General features: G+C 42.1%; 2 protein-coding genes across 4 annotated transcripts in view; one reads left to right on the top strand and one right to left on the bottom strand.

Moving 5' to 3' along the window:
- Positions 1–1,745: 1,745 nt before the first annotated feature.
- NCEH1 (neutral cholesterol ester hydrolase 1) lies at positions 1,746–19,185 on the bottom strand. Of its 2 annotated transcripts, XM_057411529.1 has the most exons (5): positions 19,024–19,185; positions 9,408–9,636; positions 7,268–7,337; positions 4,672–4,843; positions 1,746–3,297 (listed from the first exon to the last, which is right to left on the bottom strand). In XM_057411529.1, the coding sequence occupies exons 1-5, from the start codon at positions 19,159–19,161 to the stop codon at positions 2,680–2,682; spliced, it is 1,227 nt and encodes a 408-aa protein (XP_057267512.1). In that variant the 5' UTR covers positions 19,162–19,185; the 3' UTR covers positions 1,746–2,679. The 2 variants fall into 2 exon arrangements, with proteins under 2 accessions (XP_057267512.1, XP_057267513.1); XM_057411530.1 differs by lacking the exon at positions 9,408–9,636 and having other exon boundaries at positions 19,024–19,155.
- A 5,488-nt stretch (positions 19,186–24,673) lies between these two features.
- Positions 24,674–25,196, top strand: part of ECT2 (epithelial cell transforming 2) — a 32,284-nt gene continuing 31,761 nt past the window's right edge. The window contains exon 1 of one of the 2 annotated variants that reach the window (XM_057411545.1): positions 24,674–24,777. The gene's annotated coding sequence lies outside the window, so the exon portion shown is untranslated. The remainder of the gene's footprint in view (positions 24,778–25,196) is intronic. The other variant, XM_057411546.1, reaches the window with a different exon arrangement.

The following is a 25,196-nucleotide window of genomic DNA, read 5'->3' as shown; positions in this document are numbered from 1 at the left end:
GTTATATACTTACTACCATTTCTTGTGCCAAGACTTTAATGTGCTTCAGTGCATGAAGGAACTTTACAACCAACTCTATGAATATATATATTCCAGCTTTCCATTTCATTGCAGTTAAAAAAAAATAAGCCAGCAGCAATTATATTATAGCTTCATAGCAGATATTTATAACTTAGCTATAAACAAATACTGATCTAAAGCTTTGCAGAAAGCTGTCAGGCAAACTTAATTATTACAGAGTTTATAAGCAGATGAGCCACTTTCTTTTCCAGTACTACATTTACTACTATCTTTTAACGACAGCAGGTAGATATAAATTACATCTTTTCTGGGTTTACTCTTTAAGTGGGAAAGCAAGGAAGAAGCCCATTGTTGCAACAAAGTGTAACTATCTATTTTTCAATCTTTAAATCATGGTTTAAAGGCAAGTAAAGGGAGCTGTCTCCATACAGGAGAAAATGACAGATCGGTAATTTGTCTTTTGAATGGACTTAACTTTGTTTGCTGTCTGGTTTAAGTGTAAATTAAATCTACTGAAATTGCATTTACGAGGAAAGGAGGAAAAAAGGGTTTAAATCCAGACAAAAAGTTTGAATTCTTCTGCAGTATTAATTGGATATCTTGACCAAAATTTACTCTGATTCAGACTGCCACTTGGCTGCTCTAATTGCACTAAGTCTTTGTAATGAGTTATGTGGAAGAAGAATCTGGGCCACTGTTTAAAAGAGCTTTGCCTTGACATCTCCCTGTAGACCTATGCTCAGAAATAAGTTTCAGCCTGCATGACTGAGTGTACATTGAGGCCTTGTCTCATTTTTCTTAATACATACAGCCACATTAACAACCCAATATTTCTAGGAAGCAACGATTCAGCAAAGTCATTCTCTCATATAATTTAAACACCAGTGAAAGTGGACTGTTCTGTGTATACTTTAAATGACAGAAGGCAGTTTGATCTACCAGTACCCTGGGTTGGTTTGTTTGTTTGTTTAATGAACTTTTCAGAATCCTGCCATAAGAAACACTCTAATGAAATTGCTTTTGTCACGATCTGCCAACAGGCAAAAACCCTCAGCTTATGGTACTTTGATAGGAGCCAGGACAGAGATGGTGTAACTCAGGCCTTGCAGCACCACCTGTCTTGGGGTAGGCTGCTCTGACAGCTATCAGAGAAAGATGGAAAGTCAAAAGCTACAGGAGCAGTTCAGTGCCTGTCAGTCACCATCACATCCATGTGCTTCACCACCGCCTGTGAATTCAGCTTCACAGCTCCTTTGTGCGGTATGAAAATACTACTCCTCCTCTTGCAGAAGAACAAAGCGGGGCATAAGGAGATTAAATTGTTCTCCTGGGGTCCCACAGGAAGTCTGTAGTAAAGCTGAGGATGAATTTAATCTGTTAGTTTAGTCATGGGGCAGCTATTCTCTCCTCTTTACCTAGAAACACTGGGCTTTTGACACAACCCAAGGATGCAGCAAGCACCCTTGACAATATATACTGTAACACATGGTTTCACTTCCCTGTCCTGCCTGTCTGAATTTTACAGACTGGCTCAAACCGTAGATGCTTGTGCACACTAGTGAGATCATCTCACCTAGTGTTTTGGGTCAGTCTGCAAGACAAAGTTTAGCTGCAGAGCTCAGATTTAAATCTTCCCTATACATTAAGAGCCCACTTCTATTTGCTTGCTTCCCTCCTTCAAAGAAGGATGAACTATAATAAACACTATGAGCACAAAAGAAAAGTCAATGAACAAAAACTTCTACTATTAATTACAAACATTAGTGCAAACCACACACCAGATTAATTTTAGTAAGCACAGTATTTCTGTAAGGAGGTCATACAGCTGAGGCTTTAAACACAGATCAAGTCACATTCTTTAGCCAAATACATAGGCAGCTTTGAAGCTCACTCACATGAGCAATCTGGACTTTGCTGATAGAGTATTTTATCGTATGTTGTATCGTATGCATATTCGTATGTATGCTATAATACTTGCATTGAAAATATATTAGTCCTGTGCTTTTATAAAACATAAATAACTAAAAGGCAATAAAGACCAAATTCCAAAGCTGAATTGCATGTCTGGCTAAAAGACTTGCCTAGCATCATCCTAACTGCCCAGAAGAGTTTTTTTTTTTAAATTTAAACTAGCCATTTGTCTATGTGCCTAAAAGCCAACACTTAAATCCCTGCTCGACATTCAGATGCATGGCTCTGCTGTCAAAGGTGAGGCTCACTCTTTCTTTGACATCAGATGCTCCACACTGTTGAAATTAGCTCCCATTTTTACATATTCAGATGTAGATGTAGCTGTTTGGCTTTATCTCACATAATTCGTAAAATGGCGCCTTTGTGCCTAATTAGGGGTGAACGCTTGAAAGTTGCAGCCAGTTAAGAATGCTACAGGAGTGCTGATCTCCCTGCTCATCATTTCTTTGTTTGGCAATAGGCATGTGAAAGAAGGTAAAAAAAATCCAAGTTTGAAAAAGTATTTCTCAAATTACTTTCTGGGTAAGGCCAAATGAGCTAGCAAATGCTGTAGTTAGTGGTCTGTACCCCCAGCAGCTGCAGCTGAACGAGGCTGTCAGAATTTGGAAAAGTGCACTTATTAATCATTTGCTCTTTTGCAGGGACACCAGACTTTTGCACCCTGTGTCTTCTAGAGAGATGCTGTCTTCAGAGATTTTCATCCAGCCATTTTATATAGCTGTTCCTGGTCTGAATGCCTGCAGAGAAATCAGTAGGCCAAATGGTGAATATCATACAGCCATGAAAGCAGTCATCGAAGTGATCGAGTGTGACTTCCACGCCGGCATTCTCCAAGCGCTTGGCGTACATCACCCCATCATCTCGCAGGACATCATTCTCACAGGTCAGGACGTAAGTCTTTGGCTGCAGCTGCAGAGTTTCATTGTCTGCAAGGAGTGGGGCTGCTCGTACATCAAGCAGTGCCGGTATCTCCTGGATGATTTCAGCCTTGCCACTGGTTTGTATTACAGGCTTGTAGTTCTTTTTGAATGATGAAGGCAATAGAGATGTCCAGTTCAGGTGTCCTCTGAAGGAGAGAGCTTGGCTAACATCAAGAGCAGTGTGGTTGTTAATCAGCAGTGAGTGAGCCAAGTCATAGTTACCATTGAAATAATCTATCCAATAGTTGATCATGACATAACGAGGAAGAACAGGCATATTCATGTTCTGCTGATAAGAAGGTGTATTGAAGTCAAATGCCTGCAGGACTGGATAAATTAAAGCCTGCAGTTTCAGTCTGACGGCCAAATCCTCATCTTTGCTAAGCTGTGGGAAAAATACAGAACAGAACTGGGATCATAAAGAAAATAAAAATTACAATTTCAGTCTAGCACTTCATACAAGCAACATTTCATTTGTCAGTTTTTAGGCTGAATTCTGCTCTTATGCAGATAATGTTCTTCTGTCTGAAATACTAGTAGCCTGATTCTTTTCTTTTCTTGTAAGGACGGTCATTCAGGCAGATCCAGTATCCGATCTCCAGCAGAAATCAGTGGCAAAAGTTTATTGAAGGATACAATAAATAAATTTTTTAAAAAAGCATAAAGTGGCATTTTTCTAACAGTGTCCAGTTTAACAACTGGCAACTGAAAGACTTCCTGAATCAAAGGAACTATGAATTTATCTTATTGTTTTTTTTTTCAGCATATTTATCTAATTGTTTTTTTCAGCATATGCAAATTGTTGACATCTGCAGTTTTCTCTAGAGAAGGTTCACCATGTGCAGAAGTACCTCTTTGTGTTTGTCTTGAACATGCCATCTGCATTTGATTTGAGGCTACCAATTATACATTTTGTGCCCCTCAAGAATCAGCAAACACTTCTTTTGCTTCGTCTTCTACACAAGCTACACAGCTCTCTATCATATCTCACCTTGCTTAAAAAGAATTATGCATCAGGGAAACAAATTAGGAATGGTATTATTATGTTTATCAGTCCTCAATATCTAAACTTTTAGTGTAATTGTCGCTTATTAATTTTTTCACCCTGATTCATTATTGCAAGGTTTGTCAATTAATTGTCTGGACATGGTACGACTTTCTTATCACCAGTGGTTACAGCAACATGAAAAAAGCTAATAACAATGCTTCACTCAACCATGAAAAGTTATTATCACTCACCCCAGGCTGCCTTTAAAATCTTTACTAGATTAAATTCAGATTACATTTAAACTGCAGATACCCCCCAAAAAATTCTTTAAAATTGCGAAATGATACAGGAAGACAACAGCCGAAGTAAGCTTCACACCTTGTATTTTTTGGTCCTTTATTTGTATTTGAATGAAATAAAAACATATTTTCAGAGACAAGCACCTAAAAATAGGAAGCTAAATTGATAAACTACACATGTACCCAATTACCTGCTTAGAAAAATAAAGAATCCAGCAGCAAAAAGGGTAAAGAAAGTAATTTAGCTACTTGCTCTTAAAATCTGGCTGATAAGAAGTCATCACTGTTGAAAGCTATGTGATTGATTCATATTGTGATGGACTCATTTTTCTTCTGTAAAGTGACTAGATGCTGGCTTTCTACCATTTTGTCTTAAGGGCTGGCACATTACCTTAAAGAATCTGTCAAACCTATATGCATCACTGAATTAGGGATTGTCATACTGTAATATAAAACAGACACTGGAAGTTACCTGCTGACACACAGCAGCTGCCAAATTTCCTCCTGCACTATCGCCAGAAATTGCAATTCGACTTGGGTCAACTGAATACTCAGCTAAGACATCAGGCTGCAAAAAATGCTTAGTGGCACGAAGAGCATCATAAAATTGCTCCGGGAAGCACACCTCTGGTACAAGCCGGTATCTAGAAAAGAAAAGAATTGACAGACATTTATTACTGTCAGTGTACCTCTCTTTCAGGATTAATAGGCAGTATCAGATATTACTTAATGGCAAGTAACTATTTAATTAGAGTAAATACTATGGGAAAAATATGAGGTGTGTAATACTTATGTAAGACTTAATCTTACAATTAGTGCTGTAATTCTGAAAGAGTAGTATGAACCTACTAGATATGAATAATCCCAAGATACTATAAAGCTGTGCAGCACTTTCCTAGGATTTTCCAATAGAGGATTTAATCTTACATTATAAAAATTAATGAATATTTAAAAACACCCTTGGCAAGTGAGTCATTACAATTAGCCTGGTATTGATCCACATCCCCACCTTAACTAGTAAGAAGGAGAGCAAGTCACCTACGTGCAACAGATTCTGCTGAGCCAAACACCTAAACAGTTCTGTTTCCTGACTTTTTTGCCTATAGGCAGGAGAGAATGAACCTTGCTATACCTCTGTGCCATGAAATAAACAATAGCCAAGAACTGAGGCCATATTAATTTGCTCCAATGCCACATATTCAGTAATTCCTCTACTTTATCAAAGTGAGGAGCAGAAATATACCCGTTGCACAGGTGGAGAGACTGAAGCGCAAAGAGAGCAGTCTGCCCACAAACAGCCAGTAGCAGAGTCCCATTCATTAGATTTTCTCAGTTTCTAAATTCTAGTGCAGGAGAAGTCTGTTCATATTTACTGAATAATTTGTCATGTAAGAGTTGTTACTAGGCCTTATGGTACAAAGCATGCCTTCTGTTTGTAGCTTCTCAAACAACAGATTTTACATATTCCCAGTAGAGCTGAGCGAAATGAGCAAAACAAAATTCAGTTTTCTGATTCAAAACATTTTCTCTAGAATATAAGCTAAAAAAAAAAGCTTCATATCAGAATAAATTTTAAACCTGGGTTGCAAGTTTCAAAATCCAAATCTGACCTGCTTTCAGAAAGCAATCTATATACTGCATATCTAGGAGTACGACTGTCCTTTGGGAACTCTTCGCAAAACTGCGTGTCATAGACTGTGCATAGATCATGAAAGGAAGACATGCAATTAAACCAGTGAGAAAACTAATTAGAATTCAGTGATTGAGTACAAATGCCTGGACTTATCATCGCTAAGGGAAAGAGGTAAACAATAACTCAGAGAAACAGGTAGAATTATACCACAGGTAGAATCATATCGCCATAAACTAGAAAAGGAATGAAAAGGATTTTTTCAATACTGTGATCGCTGTTTGTCTGCAATAACCAACAGCTGCCTTTTTTAGTTTTGTTTCCACTAATAAAAAAAGAATTAAAAAAAAACAAACACAAAAAAGCGGTGGCCCTTTAAAGTACACTACAATAAGTATTAAATGAGTAACATCAACTCCATATAATTAAATTGCAATTAGATCACAGAGCTTGGTATGTAATCAACTGCAGGTGAGAAATTTGAGTAGTTATATCGAGTGATTGGGTTTGTAAAATTAAAAATTGAAGTTGACAATAAGGATGGGAAAAGTACCAGTCATGTTAGAGTCATCAAGGTAATGTATTTAGCTAGTTAAGAGGTTTGTTTACCTTGGAATTGTTCACTGTATTTAAAAGGCAGCCCTGCTTCTCTGTTGTCTGGCATCCTGGCAGTCCTTTGCTCTTGAGTGGAGTACAAGGTTTAAGTGAGAGGACTGAACAGTGGGAGATGGAGAGAGCAGCAGGAAACTGCCAGACTCCACAGTGTGTTCTGGTTATTGAGCAGGGTAAAATGATTTGATAATTTTAATGTTGCAGATCCTTGCACAGTATATTTTAGAAACTGTGCTTTATAGAAAAGACTTGAGGTGGACTTAATACATTTATTTTCATATAATATATATAAACATTATTTTAAACATATATTAAAAATATATCTTGTGGGAGTGGCAACTGAGGGTCAGAAAGGTTCCTCTTGCCACACAAGGAGGCACAGCAATGTGGTCCAGCTTTCCTTCACGTATATATCATGTCCAAATGTGTTTGGGTTTATTGATTGCTTTTAAAGTTCAAAAGTATTTACATAATCATAACTTGACACCTGAGTGATCTCAAGTTTCATCTCCTTAAATGTAGATACAATTCCAATATGCACTGACATTTGCATTTTAGTATTTGTCCAAATGAATTCAGTGCTACTTTATTTTCCCACATTTCTGCCTTCTAAAATGACCTCTGAAATAATTAGAAACGCAAATGAATTTCTGATACCATTCCAATTTGTTGTACTTTTAAAAGGATAAAAATATCAGACTGGTATAGACAATTATTGTCCAAGTTAAAGCACTATACACAAACCAATAATAAGGAAAAAGCTGAAAGAACGGTGTTATATATTTCTAGTACCTTAAAATTACTTGATCAGTTTTAGATTACTCACTCAACTGAGACGACGACAGCATTGAGAGACTCAGCCATGATTCTGCAGAGATTGTTATAAAGGCTTGTTCCTGGAATGAAAGGACACAGTGTTAGGGACATACAAGTCCATTTGTGTCAACAGTTGCAAAGCCGTACGTAAGCCTTCTCAGAAAATATAAACACATCATACAAATATAAGCAAAGTAAATGAGATCAGCTTGCAATAGATAAAGTACCAAATACATACTGTAGCAGAAGGAACATAATTCACGCCTTGAGAAGTCCTGCAGTCTAATGCATCTCTTTCTTGGTGACTTGGGGGATGTAATTTCATCCACCTATCACAATTCTCTCATTTGGGCAAAATTTAAGGTACCCAGTGGCTTGGGGACATTAGCATCCAAAGACAATTATCACTGCGTGAGTCACCGCTTGTTGTTCATTTTATTATAGCATGCATTGCTTTGATTCAAATGACTTGCCCTATTAATGTCAACTGAACTACTCGTTTAAGGGAGGATTAATAATAGCTATCCTACTTATCAGTGGACTGATTTTCTTTAATTTTATTCCTTTCCAGTTACTTAATCATTAGTTCCTGGTAATATAAAATATATTAAGACACTAAATATTTTTCTAAGTAGCTAGTCTTAGAATTTAATATTTAGTTGTAATATTTGTGCCATTAACTTCTTCATCTTGGACTTGAGGATAGCATCTGACATAGCTGAGTTATAGTAATCTAAACAAAGCGTGGTAATTTAATATAAACTTTTTGCACAACAAGTCATATGCAAACTGTTACAGAACAAATGAGGTAGGCAGGGCACTAATAAACCTCCCTTAGTCAGGCCTAAGAAAACCCATCTCAAAGCACAATTCCTCTGAAGGAGCTGTTGCAAAATTTTTAACTGCTGTAGGTGAGGGTGGTGAGACACTGGCACAGTTTGCCTAGAGAAGCTGTGGCTGCCCCATCCCTGGAAGTGTTTGAGGCCAGGTTGGACACGGCTTTGAACAACCTGGTCTAGTGGACAATGTCCCTGCTCATTGCAAGGGGGTTGGACTAGATGACCTTTGAAGGTCCCTTCCAACCTGAACTATTCCATGATTCTATAGGACCACAGGAAAAAGAGACTGGGATTTCCCAAGGCAGGTGAAGAAAAGATTTTAAAGTTATTTAAGGACCTAAATCTCACCTAAATCATGGTTTAAGTGACTCATACATGCATAGTCCAAGTGCAATCAATAGAGTCTTTATTTTGGAGCATTTCAGAAAAACTCATTAATGTTCTTTTTCTGTAGATGAAGCCATAGAATGCTTCGGGGCTGTATGGACTTCACGATGTCATGGTAGCAATGGGGAAGGAAAAAGAGGAAGACTCCTCTGGGCTCTGGATCTTGGAGCAGCCATGAGAACCACATGCTCTTTCTCCTCCTGTACGATGTGGAAGGATCAGTGGTTAGCTTATTGTTGTCTATAGCTATACCTTAGTTTCTCTGATCATGTTTATGGTTTCCAAGTTAACTGGAATAAACAGCATTAGTTACCAATTAATGTAATTGCTGCTAGTGGTGGTAATAGTCCCCTAAGGGACGGGGACAGACCATGACCAGATCTGACCTCTATCTGTTTCTCCATCACACTGCCTCTTGTCGGTGATCAGCAAATGTATTCCCAAGTCTTTGTTACTTAAGAGCCAAACACTAGCAATGCTGTTACATGCACTGTTGTTCAGCTCAGTCGTCTGATAATTATTCTGCAAAAATGGGGCAAAAACTTTACACACAGTCACTAGATCCTGATCACCAAGGACTGACTTTTGCATATGACCACAGAAAACAGGGGACTGGCTCAAACAGCCTATTCAGGCATCCCAGGAATTTAAACAATAAGCTCTTTTGTCCTCTCAGGATGTAACAAAATCAACCTTTCTGTCCTTTTACAGCTCCTGTGCAGATAAGATATGCATTTTTGCTGTGTGTTCACAGTATGTTCTCCCCTCTCTCCTTAGAGCTGATCTACCAGAGTGGAGACAGTTACTACTGAATTCAGGTATGTCTTAGCAAAATTGTCATCCCTGGCAGGAAAAACAGCTTTTGGCTTCCACTGCTAGGAGAAAACCAGATCAGAACCTTATTAATTACTGGCAGACACATACTTGCACTTGCCAAGGCCCAGCCCCCTCCGTGGATGTAAACAACACTGCGCTTGAGCTTTTCATCTCGCTTTGCAGGGGGTTCAAACACTCTGACTTCCACGCCGTCAAAAACAGCATCCGTGATGTTAATGTCTTCAGAGGAGACAGACTTCAGCTTGTCAAAAGTACAAATCAAGTAATTCAGAACTATCAAGTGATGGCTGAGTCTCAGATAGTGAATTAGGTGGCACTAGGTGGGGGAAAAAGAAGAAAATTTCTGTTAGTTCAAAGCACATCATACAATACTGCATTGATGTTTAATGCAACTGTCTTCAAAGGGCAGATCCTATATGAAAATGAATATGGATTCTTAGACTATTCACTGGAAAATACTTTTCAAAGACCTCTAATGCTTTTAAGACATTAAGAGAAAACCCTGTCCATAAATAAATCAAACCATGACTACTATGTGGCTCAAGACAACTGAGAATGGCACTCAGATCCTTGCCTTTGAAAGCCACCCTGAAAGGAGACGAACCTCACCAGCATGCGCCTCTTTGGGACTTGTGAAGCTCCTCAGACCAGTGCCAGCAGAGGGCAATACCACACAGGCAAAGCTTTTGTGGTGGTAAAGTATAAAAAATGCAAAGTATTTTTCTTGTTCCACCCCAAAGCGTAAGTCTTTCCACTTCCAAATTAAGAAAGTTCTCAAGGATTACAAAGAAATTTGAAAACAGGGATGATCTTAAAGGAATATAACAGTTGTTTATTGCCTTGTTCTGTATTTACCTGCTGAATTAGGAAGGATCTGAAATACTATCCAAGAACCACGTCAGGACAGTGATATAATGATTTCTCCCCCCACCTCCTCCCAGCAACTAAAGTGTGTTACATTTTTGTAGGGGTAAAACACTATGAAAATTAGCAGTGATCTGATTTTATGTGCCCTGTTTGTAGAAGGAGAGAGATTTTATCCTCTTTGGCTATCCAGGATTTTAATTTTAATGTTTATTTTTTAACTTTGCCCTGAATAGATTAAAAACCTGTTTCTCTCAGGAAACAGTACTGGAATCCAAGGCACTTCTCCAACCTAAATGGGCACGACTTGCTCCCCACGTATGACTTGCACACTATTTGTAGGGCATACCTGTTTCCATTCCCCACATGGTGCAGATGGGATGGCAGAGTGAGCCAAAGGACTGTAGGGACTATGATGTCCAGAGTGGCCATTAAAAAGGAAAAGTGGGGTCTTTTCCCTTTTGCGAAGTTAATCTCTGTCCTAGTGATGAAGGCTAGAAATCAGATAATCAGCTAAGCCTTTTGTACAACTTTCTAAGGCAAGGGAGTTGGGAGGTAAAATTAACACATATACCTAATGTACACCTGAAGGACCACCACTACCAAGGAAAACTGTCAAGTGTGACCTTTCATTTTACATACTGGTACCAATACTAGGAATAAGAGGTGTACTGTTAGGTGTCATGATGCTTGTTCACATGACTCCTTTATTGGTTTAATTCTGTTACTACCACTAGTGCAGTGCAGACCTGCTAGTATGAATTAAAGATGCTGACACCTGAGAGAGCAGGGTCACCCAGGACCGGTCTAACTACATTCATGTTGTGAAGAACCAGCAGTTGCCATAATTTAACCTGTACAAAAACTATGCAGAAGCTAAGTCTGGTTCCTCATGACAGACGTGATTTTGCAAATTAGAGTTTCAGTCTCTTTCTGGTTTCTATTATCTGTTCTCAAGGACATTTCCCTGATGTGTTTCTTGCCCATACTTCTGCAGTACTGTTTTTGCAGCCACTTGAAGTGCTAAGTTTCAGCTCCTCTTCCAGGAGTAGTAAAGGAAGGGCTAACAGAGGCAAACACGCACCTCTGGAAGAAAAGCAAGTTTTGAAGCATTCAGCAGCATCCATGCCAAAGATCTGTCTCCTTACATCTACAGCCTACTAAGGAGCCTACTCCTTACATGAAAGTTTTTAATCTGTTATTATTAGTTTTAATGTAAAAAGAAAAAATACTGTTTTTTAGTCAGGTGCTATATAGAAAAGGCCCTGCACAACCCCAGTTCCACTGCAGACTGCTGTAGGAAAAAGACAAGCTTTAATATTTCCCCCTTCTCCCCAGTCTATGCCAAATACAATGGGCTGTTGCGCAAGCGGGGAGAGGAATCCACTTCCAAAACAAGAATTTACAAAAACGACTTTCTTTTCTTGCTTTAGGTTGTTGTAATGTCACCCTGCTGAGATAGTTTGGTGGGAATCCAAATTTTAAAATGTTTGCTGCTTTTTGGATGGCGTATCATTCCTTTATACTGCAACGCTTTTCTCTGGGGGAAGAAACACAAAGTATCTACCCGGCAGGAAGAAACTGTGATTTTTCACAAGTCTGTTAGTGTCTCTGAATTGAAGATCATGCTTTTCTCCCACTGTTACTTAAAAATTCCCACAGGAAAACCCCGTTCGAGTTTGAAATCTGAAGAGCAATACCTCTGTTCATAATTTGGCAATCAATTTGTGCTGGCACTGATGCAATCAGCTGAAGACCTGACCCTCCCTGTGCCACATGGAGGTTCCCAGGAAAGGTAACCGCAGCAATTTTGGAAGTGCTGCCAGGGAAAACATTTTGTAGACTTTTTTCAGCCCAAGTGTGCTACGAGAGATGTCCCATTTTGCTTTTCTCCCACTTTAGTTCACATTCTTTGCAGATGAGTTTACCACATACTCCCTGGAATCAGAAATGTTTTATTTTCAAAGCTAGTTAGTGTTGTTTACCAAGAAGTATTTTGCTCTGTTCTTTAAACTGCAGAGCACCATGGCCACCTGCAGGTTACCATATGCTTTCATGCCTATTTTTTCCCCTCTATCCAAGGATCCACTTGGAATCCAAGTCCTTGGTTTCCAAGGACCACTCTTTCCAAGAATCCAAAAACCTGAAAGAGATAGTTTCTAGAGCTAGGCAAAAAAGCAACTACCCTGATTTTTTGTTTTGGTTTTGTTTTTCTAGGCATAGGCGTGGGTTTTTTTTGCCAAGCGTGTGCCAGGCAGATTCTTTGTAAGTGTATCTATCTAATCAGCCTATTTGGATGTCATTTATAAGGCACCAGGATTGCCTTTTTTGCTGGCAATGAGCTAGTCTTGTCCAAAGTTCTTACAAACAAAATTCTTTTTTTCTCTATAAATAAATATTTAAAATAGACATATAGTACCTTATCATTCTGCAATATAGCCACTGGTAGAGGAAGATGCATTTCACTATGAGGGTGAACTATCATCTTCACTATGGGAGTGGTGAGGCACTTGCACCATTTGCTCATAAAAGCTGTGGCTGCACCATCCACGGCAGTGTTCAAGGCCAGTTTGGACGGGGCTTTGAGCAACCTGGTGGAAGGTGTGCCTGCCCATAGCATGGGGGCGTTAGAACCCTCTTCCAGGACTACATTGCCACCTGAAGGGCGGACCTGCCCACCTTGTTCACTGTGCTTCCCTGGCACCTTTCTTGTCCTGACATTAACTAACACAATACCCTAGAGCTTGACCTTGCTGCACCGGCTCAGTGGGAACCCAGCAAAAACAGAGAAACCGTATCAAACTTGAGCCAGGTCACCATCTTATTGATAACATAAGGCAGGAAAGAGGGTGTGGGGAACGGATGGGCCAGGGCCGTCTGGAAGCAGTCCACAATTGGATTGCTTTAAATCCATGATTAAACTGTACCTGGTCATGTCATGTGAACAATAATTTGTTTGATCTTTGCTGGTATTTGCAATTTTTACCACCCTTCTTGTGAGAACATGCAGGACTCTTGCAGATTATCAAACAGCACTTAAATATATCTGGGAATTGTGGGTGTGTGTGCATGTGGAACAGAAGATACAGTGACATTCTCTGGTGAAAAGGGAGAGAAAACAGTGCTGTAATAATAAAAGCTAGTGAAAAGGGAGAGAAATCAAAAGGACAAGGGGGAAATTAAGAGACTACAGAAAAAAAGGCAAACTCACAGGAAAGAGGAGATAGTATAAAGATGTAAGCCCTGTGGGCAATTAGCCCAACCACAGGCACATCACTCGCTATGGGTCACAGCTGCAAGTTTTCCCAGGTAACAACTGGTTTTATGCATCTGTCTGAATAAACATTTTTGATTTCTGAATAGGTAACTCTGGGGAAATGTGCCCAGTGAACCTCACAGCATTATGGGCTGGACTGACTAACGGGCTGACACACATGGAGAGAGAGCTCAGCTGCTGGGAAGTGAGGCAGGGATGGATGGGTGAGCACGAGGACCCCAGGAGAGGAAGGCTGGACAGGCTGGTGAGGCGGATGTGAGTATTTTGCTGGTGTTTGAGCCAATTCAGCAAATAACACCTGTGGACATCGTACAGTTAGACCTAATGACAAACTATTGCTCATTTCCCATTGCAGCTTTTCATTTTGGGGCCGCTGGCTCCCTGTGATCCATAGCTGCCTTGGCAGCAGTCTGATTTATACTCACATTGTAATGCTTCCCAGCTCTCCAACAAGTCAGGCAAAGAAAACACTACAGCCCCAACCTCCTCCTGTTTTACCAGGACATCCCCATAGCAGGGGTTTTCAGGTAAGGACAACCCAGGGACCCCTTATAGACTAAACTGTTCAAGACTGCCACTTTCTTCCTGGTGTATTCTTTGGAGAGGGCTGCCAGATCTTTAAATATTTAACTGATGTAGGAGAACGTCTTCAATAAATGGAGAAAAGAGTCAGGGTTGTTGATAAAAAGCAGACAAAATACTGCTCTAGACAGCCAACATTACTTCATCTTTACTCACCAGTATCAGTCCCTAAACTGTTAGGATTCTTCTATTTGCTCCTCAGCTGGTAATTTCATGAAGAATCGTAAAGGCTCATTGCTATGATGCTTACCTCTCTCATGGACTTGTACTCCATATTAGTCATGTGTTCTGTATTCCAAAAAAAAAAATTACGTAAAGTTTTTCTATTGCTAATGTCTAACCCCTAACAGTACTCGGCACATTGGGATTCTTTGTCCTTGTATGACTTCCATAGCTGACAATGTCTTGCTCGTATCTCTGACCTTTGGCCATGAAATTATTGCAACAGGTCACATTCAGACAGCACACACAGGCAGTGAGCCTCTAAAGCCAAACTGAAAGCATCAGCTGCTTCCTCTGCTGCTTTCACAGCTGGTCAGGCCCAAGGTCCTGCAGTGAGCTTTCAGACCTCGTCAAGACCAGGAATTAAGCACACAGCTAAGGCTCCTTTTTCACATAACACTACTCAGGGATAAGCCAAATCTCACTCATGACTCAAATGAGTAACAGTGCCAGAACTGGGCAATTGAACTGTCTAAAGACTAAACTTCCTAGCTTAAAAGATGCAGACACTATCATCAGTTCTGGAATCACTTTGCAAAACGCATTCCAACATGCCAATTACAATTATCTGTAGTCAATAACAGATTAGTGAAAAATAAACAGGATCATTTCCCCACTTAGCTGTGTGCAGAACATTGTTTTGTGTGCATTTCAGGCAGTTTATCCTGTTTAAAGGTGGATGTCTATTTTATTTTATAGAATCATTTCTTAAGGCAGGTGAATTATCACCCAGTAAAGAGTATGTGGTTTTAACACTGCTATATAAAGACAGAAAGACAGCCCTCAAAGACAAGTGCTCTTAGTTTGATGAATTTCCTTCAGAACTGAAAACAACTGTTTTACAGTTTATTAATTAGAAGCAGAAACGAGACTGAATGTTAATGTAAGGTTTTGTGCATATACCTATTCACCCATGATGATCTGCTTTTATACTAGATAGAGACAAAAGTTATCTGTTACTGCAAATAGGATTTCCAGTGTGGCTCATTTTCTGCTCAGGTACCACTGCCTTGAGACCCACCTGCCACAACTAACAACTTGGTTTACTATAAACCAAGTCCAAGGCCTGTTCTTGCATGTAAAAATATCAACTATTTACTTGACTGGCTGCAACTTGGATTTACATCTGTCCATAAGTCACATACTCTGAAATATATGGGTAGAGAAATGTCAAAATGTTAGAACAAACTAATTACTGTTCTCTGTAATCCTGAATGTTGATGTCCCATGCCCTAGTTTTAATTCTGATAGCTAGTGGTGGAGAAGCATGAAGGAATGGCTGATGAGGACAAACACAAGGATAGTTTTCTCCCCTGTATGGTAGCCTACCTTCTTCCATGTACGTCTATCTGATGGCCTCCAGGCCAACCAATCTGTCCTTCAAAACCTCTGCTAACAGCTGTCCCAGTTAAAAAAATCCCTTCTTCCTTGCCATGCACCAGAACACCAAGTGTCATGACAGTAGGTGTTCAGAAATAACCTTTTTCAAAGGGCTTATTAAATAAACATACACTGCTCTCTTTACTGCAATAAGGGAGAGCAGTTAGAGGAAGAAGTGAAAAATGCTTGTATCAATCCCGCTGTTAACAGCAGAATTACAAAATGTTGCTTTAGACACTTTTTGACAGACACCAAATAAAACAAATAGCTACGGTTTAATCTACAGCTCAATCCCATTTTATGTGGTAGTCTAAATTTCAGTGAAGCCAAGTCTAACACACCTGTATAAATACATACACAGGCAGTTTTTAATTTCTGATCTAAAATGGTGTTATATCACAGTTTTCTGTTAACATGTTACCATGTCCCATTTTGAGGCATGTGAGAGGGACAAATTGCTCTCATTCTCAGTTAAGCACTTTCACATCAATTCATTAATATTATTAAAGTCCAAGTTTCTCTGTTTTCAGACTGGGGAAGCACAGGACATTAAAGAGGGCATAGGAACAAGGCCCTGAAAACCCAGCTCAGTTTACATCTTCCCCATGGGAATTTTTGAGATTTGGCACTCCATCTCATCCTATCTCTGTCCCCCCAGTTTAACATTTGGATAACAATATTGGTCCCCTTCTGTAGTGCATTTTGAAACCGACTTACAGAAACTGCCCTATAAGCATTATGCATTTTTTTAACCATGTAATTGTACTTGAACATTTGTTGAAGTGTCTCCTGCTGAGCCAGGACACTGAGTCAGTCCCAAGCTTGTAAAAAACATTTGTAGCTGACTGGGAAAAAACTTTGTATAGAAATACAAACCCCTTATAATTAGTATGCTGAAAGCCAATGACAGCCTTATTATGTTTTATTGCTAGTGATTATTAGTGCACTGAGAAAACAAACACATATCTCTATTCAAGAAACTGTCATGCTTAATAGTCAGTCTTCACAAATCTATTTCAAAATAAGCAAAAGACAATCAATTGTATTTGAAGCACATGAAGTTTGTTTCATACTCTTGGCAAAAAAGGATTACAGTACATTTCAGAGATTTTAAAAACAGAAATGTACTTCTGCCTGCTATCAAACCTACAAAGGAAAGTAATAAATAGCAAGCTGAAAATACATTCAGAAGTGGGTGAAAGTTCAATGGTCACATTTAGAGAAATGTTAAACCATTTGGTCTGGCAATAGCTGTAGATGAAGAAAGGGGAAGCTGAGCTCTGCTAAAGCACATACACTTTAATTTCTATACACAGACAGAAGTTGTCTAATAACAAAATAACCAAGCTTAATTTTTACAACCTTAGCTGCAGTTCACACAATTCCTTCTTAATGGCAGTCATTTATTGCTGACTTTGTGCTGTCCTTCAGCGTTGGAAAGGCTTTTCAACACTTGGAAAGCACCTTCTCTTTCTCTCTGTTGTGTGATTTAGGGCACCGCTAATGCCTCACTTCTGTTACGCTTCTCTGTGTAAAACTCAATTGTTCCTTCAGTTGCTTTGTAAGCCGCATTACAGAAACTGTTACTTGTTTGGTACTATAGAACTATGTATTTCTTAGGCCAGATATGTAAACAACTAAAAAATTGCCACTTTCCCCTAACACAAACTTCCCCACCCCAGAATGCCGGAACAGATGTGGGCACCTCAGACCTGCTTGCCAGCTACCTCCAGCTGCCACCTGTCAGGCTTTGTTCTGCTAGATCCTCTTGGGATTATAACCTCTAGAATATCCCAAAACAGATACCAGCCTCCAAGCTAGAGGCACCTGAATTCATCTGATGATGCCAACATATCACATAAAAAAACTGAATGTCTACATACGCCAATGGCAATATACCTAGTCAGTCATATGATACTTCTAAACATAGGTCTCCTTCAGCTAGAGGTTATAGCCTTGATTTAGGTGCTCTTGGATGAGCTGTGAGAGGAAGTTTTACAGACAGCATGCTTTGGGGGCATCATGCCTCTTCTATCCATACTTATCAATGAATTTGGTCAAGCTTAGTGCTTGTTATTCAGTTAGTTGAGTTAAAAACATGGACGAAGTGAAAGTCAAGCCATAGATTTTACTGATGAATGAAGCTGTTGTAGGCCATATCTGCATAATTTTCATAGCAGATATATGGGAAGGTATGCAAGCAAACAGGTTTTATCTTGTACAAGCAAACAGGTTTAATTATTTCATCCTAAAGATAATGCATTGATTCAGTGATACATTTGGACCATGAGAAGATGAGTGGTCTTTCTAGTCCCGGACTCTGTCTCCAACAGTGACAACCAGAGAAGTTATTGAGGCAGAATATACAAGTCTGGACAATGTGTGGTCCACTCTCCACATGCTTCCCAGCATCCACAATTATTGCATTAGGAACATAGAAGGTACATTTCCACCTAATCCTTTTGGTATCCATTTACGGGCCCTCTGTTCACTAACTCAATCTTTTTTGAATATGCTGATGTTCTCATCCACTCAGAGTACTGGGTTTTGTACATTTCATAACAAATTTAGTAAACTGAACTGCTGGTAAGAAATTAAAAAAATCTCAACAACCCAAACAAGCAAGCAAAAAAAAAAAAAAAAGAAAACAAACCAAAACCCACCGTTTGTTGTGTTCAGTAATAAGATTCCAGATCAAGGCAGTTTAGTATCTGAAAGAGCTTCCCTGTTCCAGTGCCTCACCACCCTCACAGTAAAGAACTTCTTCCTAATATCTAATCTAAATCTATCCTCTTTTAAGCTTAAAGCCATTCTCCCTTGTCCTATCCCCACATGCCCTTGTAAGTATTCCCTCTCCAGCTTTCTTGTAGACCCTCTTTAGGTACTGGAAGGCTGCTATGAGATCTTCCCGGAGCCTTCTCTGTTGAGGCAATGCACACGCTTGATGTTCTAACCACGGCGAAACCACGAGCGGCACAGGGCGACCCTCCCCTGAGCTGCCCGCTGCCTTCAGCTCGAAGCCCATCCCATGCAGTAACACCCGTTACAGCGTCGACCAGCCCCGGCTCTCGCCTGCCGCGGATGTCACCGATGCTGGCGGCTCCCCCCTCCTCGGCTTCAACCCCAAGACTCTGCCCACCGCACGGCTCTCCAGCCGGGGCCCTCCCCGCCGCGGAGGACCCCGCTCCGGCTCTCCGGTGCCCGAGGCGTGCTCCGCCCGGGCTGACATCAAAACCCGCGGGCGCAGCCGCCGCTTCCAGCCACCTCCGGCACTGGCGCGAGAACCGAGCCCGCTGCATGGAGGGTGGGAGGGAGGGAGGGATATGTCTGCCCTTCCCTCCGGGGCCGTAGTGCTGGCGGGACCGGTGCAGCTCTTACCGTCTGCTGCACTACCCGAAAAGTGGCATCCAGCAGCATCAGCTTCCAGGGGTCCGACACGGTGCCGGGCAGCGGCAGGTACACGTAGTAGGCAGCCAGGGCGGCCAGCGCCGCCAACAGCACCCAGGCGGACCGCATCGCGACCGCCTCCGCCGCGGTGCGCGGGGCTTCGCCGCGGCTGTCCGCAGGGCGCACACCGCCCCAGGGCCTGCCTCTCTCGGAGGAAGTCCTAGCTCTTCCGTCCCCGCCAGCTGTGTGCCAGCTCTGGCAGGCGGCGGCCTGGTCGGCGGCTAGCCTGGGCGCTCCCGCAGCGCCACCCCGCCTCTTCTCCGCCGAAGAGGCCGCTCCGAGCAGCTGGCTGCGCCGCCCGGCGAGGTACTGGGCAGCCACCACCCCCGAGGCAGGCGCCTGGCTGCCCGCGGTCCACACGGCTGCCGGAGGCTGCCCCCGTGCGGCCGGGGTCGCCCGGGGGAAGGGTCTGGGCCTGGGCCTGGCGTCGCCGGGCTGGCGTCTCCCCGCCGGTCCACACGAGGCTGCCCTGCCGCGGCCGTGGGCTGAGTGGGCTCCTGCAGCGTGCGCTGGGCCATCAATGGCCACCCAAACCCGGAGTGTCCCACTCTGCCCCTCCCTCACGCAGGCCCTGGGTCCTGTTGCCCACTTTCGACCTAAGCATCTCAGTGTGGTTCTGCGTGGCACATCGGACTGCAACGAGCTTGGTCCATGAGCAAAATCCCCACCAGTTCCCATATTCAGGGGTTGTAACACCAGAAGATGTCCAGTTGCAACTCCTCACCCACAGAGAATGGGAATATCAGTGTCCGGGCAAAGTTTGCCCTTCTGCAGAGCCCAGAGGCTGTGAATGTGGGATGAAGGCTGTAAAAAGGATCAAGTCAACCCTGGGGAATTCCAGATCCAGTGTTTCTAGGGACACACTTATTTTAGCTGAAGGAATAGTTCCCCATTTCACACATCACAAAACAATTCCAAAAAGGAGATTTTTGTAACTTTATTCTGGACTGGGAATTTATTTTTTATTTTTCTACCCTGGTCAGTAACAGATTTTGGTTTAACATGGGAATATTTCTTGTACATAAATTTTCTAAATAGGTCTTTCTCATCACCAACATACAGGAAATAAAAGCACTATAGAGTTCAGCCTTGACACAAAGGACTACTTAATGCTTAGTCACGGTCCCATCTTCAACAAAATAAAATATTTAAATAGCCAGGTTCACATGCATTATGAACCTAATGTGGAAAAAAGAATGAACGATATGACTTTAACAATAACATTGCTTTTAAAAGTGAACTCATTATACTAAAAAGTCACATAGAAATGTAAATAGTGTTCTAGAAAGGACAAGTTTCCTTTAAAAACTGATATGAAAAGGTAATAAAAGAAAAATATGTTTCTAAGAAGTAAAAGGTCAGCTTTTAAGCCAGCTTTACCAGAACTGAAATAAAACCTCACTGATTCTAAAGGTCACAGTAGCAAGTTTCTGGAATTTGTGAGGAAATAAGACTCATGCATCTTTACCCTGTTTTCATAACGACAGCAGATGGAGTTTCTGTAATTTTCAGTCAGTTTTGGGCAGACTATGATTGTGAAAGGGCAGCTTGGAAACAAGAATTGTCAAGAAAGCCACACTATGAGATTACTGAGGCCTCCAGCTTTTTATACCGAATCTCCCATTTCTGTGTCATTTTGTGCTCCCATGTTCTGTGTTACCTTGCATCCTGCTCCCCTGCACCCTTTGCTTAGCAAACTCCCATTACTTTGCTTTCCCAAGTCCACACCCAGGATCCCTGAGTGTAATAATTTGTACCTGTCTCTTCCATCAAAATCATTGCTCCCAAAGCTCCAGCAAAACTGGGGCTTGTCCAACTCCTCTCTCATCTACTTATCTCCTTGAAACAGACATAAAAAGGCTGAATGGAATTTTTCTGGGGTTTCTCATGCTTCTACTAACCCCCATGCTTGATATTCCCCCTTGCTCAAATTTTGAAAGCTGTTGCTCTGGCTAAACTGAATCAGTATGTCTTTGAGGAATCTGTTTTGAGGTGGGCTTTTTGTGTGTGTGTGGGGTGGTTTGGTTTGGTTTGGTTTTGCTTCCTAGGCACTTACAAAGAAGTCAGTTGAAAAAATAAAACTGTTGATCTGCGAAAAATAAATTAAACCCCAAAATGCAAGCTATCAAGGGGACAAGCAATTTATCTACATAAACTCACAGTCTGAAGCCACTGAGTAGTTGCTGGACAGCCACCTTCCAGAGACAATGCAGGGCAATGAGGTCTCCTTCAGGCCTCTCCAGGTTCCATCAGCTCTTTTGATGTGGCCTCATTGTCTATCTTCCACAAAGTGTGAAATACCTGCTCCCACAAAGTGGATGTGCTGGGATTCATATAATGATTGAATCTCCTGGAACTTTCTCCCTGTGGGAGAGGAAACTAACTGTAAATGAATGTTATATTCCTGGATTACTGATGTCTAGGTAATTGGAAGGAACAGTGAGTTTCAACTGCACGTTACATTTTACACACAAAAAAAGCCAATAGGTTTCTCCATTTCAGAGCCTTCTTTTAAAAAAGCACTTTGATTTTTAAACATCAGACATACAAATAATAGTAATTATTTTCATCATCACTCTTAATCTAAACTCTAGTGAGAATAAATGGCTTTAAACTGACAGAGGGGAGATTTAGTTTAAACACAATAAAAAAGATTTTCCCTGTGAGAGTGCTGAGACACTGGCACAGGTTGCCCAGAGAAGATGTGGCTGCCCCATCCCTGGCAGTGTTCAAGGCCAGGCTGGATGGGGCTTTGAGCAATCTGGTCTAGTGGAAGGTGTCCCTGCCTGTTGCGGGGGGGAGGTGGAACCAGATGAGCTTTAAGGTCCCTTCCAGCCCAAACTATTCTATGATTCTATGATAAATGCACCTGATTTAAAAAAATCTTACTCACTTTTCTTAAGTGATTACTACTGAAAGTTTGTCTAAGTTCTGTCAGTCCCAGGAGGGATAGCTTACAATGGTTCATGAAAACACCCTAGTTGCTTTATGAGATTGTAATTCTAATTTTCAAGTGTATTTAAGAAATTGTTAATGTCCAAGTCACTCTTCATATACATAGTGAACCTGTATTTATATAATGAACGTTTAGGTATCCCTATATTCTTTTAAAACTTTAACTGAGAAATGATGCATATATCAGCTGTTAATCCTCACCTCCAGTAAACATACTTCTCCTATCTTTGCAGGCACAACATTTTATGTGGCTTTTTTGAGGATGTAGAGAGTAAGCGGAAATTAATGTGCAAGCACCAATAGCTTTTCCAGAAGCTATATTGCAGAAACAACATTGACTCCAAGACTGCAGAACTTGTTCCAAAACCAGGAGAAACTTGATCGCTGGTTCAGGGCATGAAGGAAACCTAAGACCTCGCTGAAAAGGACTTTGTAACAGTGTGAAGAAAGAACAGGGGGAAAGCCAGTGCAGGTTAGCATGGCCTGGCATCGCAAAATCCTGGCCCAAACCGGTACTTCAGAGTGACAGTAGGACCTTGGGTTAGGCTGTATTTTGACTGTAGGTCATTGTTGCAATTCTCTATATGAAATAACATAATTGTGGGACTGTGTAAAAATTGGCTGCCTCAAGTGTCAAAACTGAACTGACCTCCTTGTTTCCCAAGCTGTTATTTTGAAATACTTTCCTCAGGAAAATAGTCCTAATAGGATCCTGAGGATAATATTATCCTCAGTATAACAGTCCTGTGGAAAAGAACTTGGGGGTGTTGGTTGATGAGAAACTTAACATGAGCCGCCTTCAGTGTGTGCTCACAGCCCAGAAAGCCAACCGTATCCTGGGCTGCATGAAAAGGAGTGTGACCAGCAGGTCGAAGGAGGTGATCCTGCCCCTCTACTCTGCTCTCGTGAGACCTCACCTGGAGTATTGTGTGCAGTTCTGGTGTCCTCAACATAAAAAAGACATGGAATTGTTGGAACAAGTCCAGAGGAGGGCTATGAGGATGATCAGTGGACTGGAGCACCTCCCGTATGAAGACAGGCTGAGAAAGTTGGGGCTGTTCAGCCTGGAGAAGAGAAGGCTGCATGGAGACTGCATAGCAGCCTTCCAGTATCTGAAGGGGGCCTATAGGGATGCTGGGGATGGACTCTTCATTAGGGACTGTAGTGACAGGACAAGGGGTAATGGGTTAAAACTTAAACAGGGGAAGTTTAGATGGGATATAAGGAAGAAGTTCTTTCCTGTTAGGGTGGTGAGGCACTGGAATGGGTTGCCCACGGAAGCTGTGAATGCTCCATCCCTGGCGGTGTTCAAAGCCAAGCTGGACAGAGCCTTGGGTGACATGGTTTAGTGTGAAGTGTCCCTGCCCATGTCAGGGGGGTTGGAACTAGATAATCTTGACGTCCTTTCCAACCTGAACTATTCTACGATTCTATGATTCTAATAGTACCTCACCAGCAAATCTTTATTCACATAAACAGCACCTATTGTCAACTTCTGTTTTTTTCCTGTTTTTTCTTCCAAATCATAAAGTCATTTGATTCTCACAGCTGCTGCATCAGTCATGAAAATGCCTGAACTAATAAAGCCCTGTATTTTAGGATATAGTTATATATCCTAAGTTATATATAAGTATTAGGATATGGTATCAAAATTAGTATGATCTAAGAACTCAATTTGGCATATAATTTAGCATAAGATAGAAAATTGTAGAAATAGAAAATATATCTCATTCTTTTTACATTGAGCCAGTGAAATGTAATGCTAAATCAGGTTTCAGAGATGCTTGAGCCCCTATGAAAGAATTCCTTTCCAGATTGGTAGGTTTTAGTATTAGAGAAAATTAAAAAGGATGGTAAAGAATTTGCTATAATTAACCTGTTTTGTGGTTGGTGATCTTGAGTCAGCTGGTTAAGTTTCACCTTGACCTGTTATTTTCTCCTGTCAGCTCTCTTCCCTCGTTTCCTATGATTATTGTGAAACTCAGCGTAATATATGCACGCTAATACCTTCGGCAAGGCAGCACTTATTAAAAGCATTAATATATTTCATAACAGGCACAGTAACTGTTTGTCCTTCTTTTGCATAACGTCAATAGGTGGGTGAAGGGCAGCTGGATGCGCTGTGCTCTCCGGAAGAGCACACGACATGACAGCTGGGGCAGGACACGGTGAGGGGAGCTGCGACGGGGAGGCGCGGCAGGCTAAAGGGAGCCGGGCCGGGCCGCGGCACGAGCGCTCCTGCACACGCTGCAGGCTGCTAACCTCTATCTCCATGCGGCCACAGAGTGACATCACCCGGCAGCGCCTCGGATCGGCAGCGGACACTACTGCCCGCTACCGCCCCATCCGGGCCTCTCCGCCGCGGTCGTTGGAAGCGTTCGAAACCCCCCGACAGCCAATCAGCATAAAACATCCCTCGCCCATTCAACAACCTGCTGTCAACAAGGCCCGGTAGTCTGCCAGGAAACTTCCCACCGCCAATGGGAGACCTCTCAGGCATGAGTGGCAAGAATAGCACCCAATCCGAGAGGGAAGGACAGAAGCTCTGTCCAAAAAAGGAGGGGAGGAGGCGGGACAACTCGGAGAGATGGCGAATGAGGTGGTGACGTACAGAGGGGCGGTGGGACTGGCAGCCAATGCGTGGCGCACTTAGTGCGGCGGTTCGCTTTTTGAATTGTTGGTGGCGGTGGCTCATGGCGGTGGTTGTTTTTGCGGTTATCGGTATTGGCGGTGAGGGGACAGTGGGGCCTGGCGGTGGCGGCGGTATCGGGCGGGTGTGGCGTAGGGACGCGGAGCTGGGTGGCCGAGCTCGTGGAGGATAGCGGAGGGTGCGGTTGCGCTGGGGAAGGTGCGGCGGCCAAGGTAGGCCTGGGGCTGTGCCTGGGGCACCCGTGAGAACGGGGGCCACGGGGCAGCGCCGCTCCGAACCCTGCGGAGGTCGCTGTGATCTTTTCTGGGCAGAGCGGAGGCCCTGGCCCGCGGGCACCTGCTAGCTCCTGAGATGAGAGCACTTGGTGGTATCACGTCCACCTCCTCGCAGTGCTGCCTGATCACCCTCTTGGATGGTTCCTCCGGAAGGAATGGGCAGCATGGGAAGCTTTTACATGTGTTCTCCTCGCGTTGAAATCCCTACATTTCCACAAGCTGCT

Source organism: Pezoporus wallicus, unplaced genomic scaffold, assembly GCF_028554395.1.
Source record: "Pezoporus wallicus isolate ANWC-B61680 ecotype Strahan unplaced genomic scaffold, APGP_CSIRO_Pwel_v1 contig_6899, whole genome shotgun sequence".
NCBI classification, from domain to species: domain Eukaryota; kingdom Metazoa; phylum Chordata; class Aves; order Psittaciformes; family Psittacidae; genus Pezoporus; species Pezoporus wallicus.
Note: the sequence above shows the minus strand (reverse complement) of the source record. Positions and strands in the feature narration are given on the sequence as shown.

Bases quoted from the DNA above. Each gene is read 5' to 3' on its own strand.
- NCEH1 (XM_057411529.1), bottom strand. From the start codon at position 19,161: ATGCGGTCCGCCTGGGTGCTGTTGGCGGCGCTGGCCGCCCTGGCTGCC. The intron at 7,338-9,407 runs GTATGTGTCTGC...CTTTCATTCCAG, and splicing joins CTGGGCCTTGGCAAGTGCAA to GAACAAGCCTTTATAACAAT. The intron at 3,298-4,671 runs GTAACTTCCAGT...TTTTTCCCACAG, and splicing joins CAGCTGCTGTGTGTCAGCAG to CTTAGCAAAGATGAGGATTT.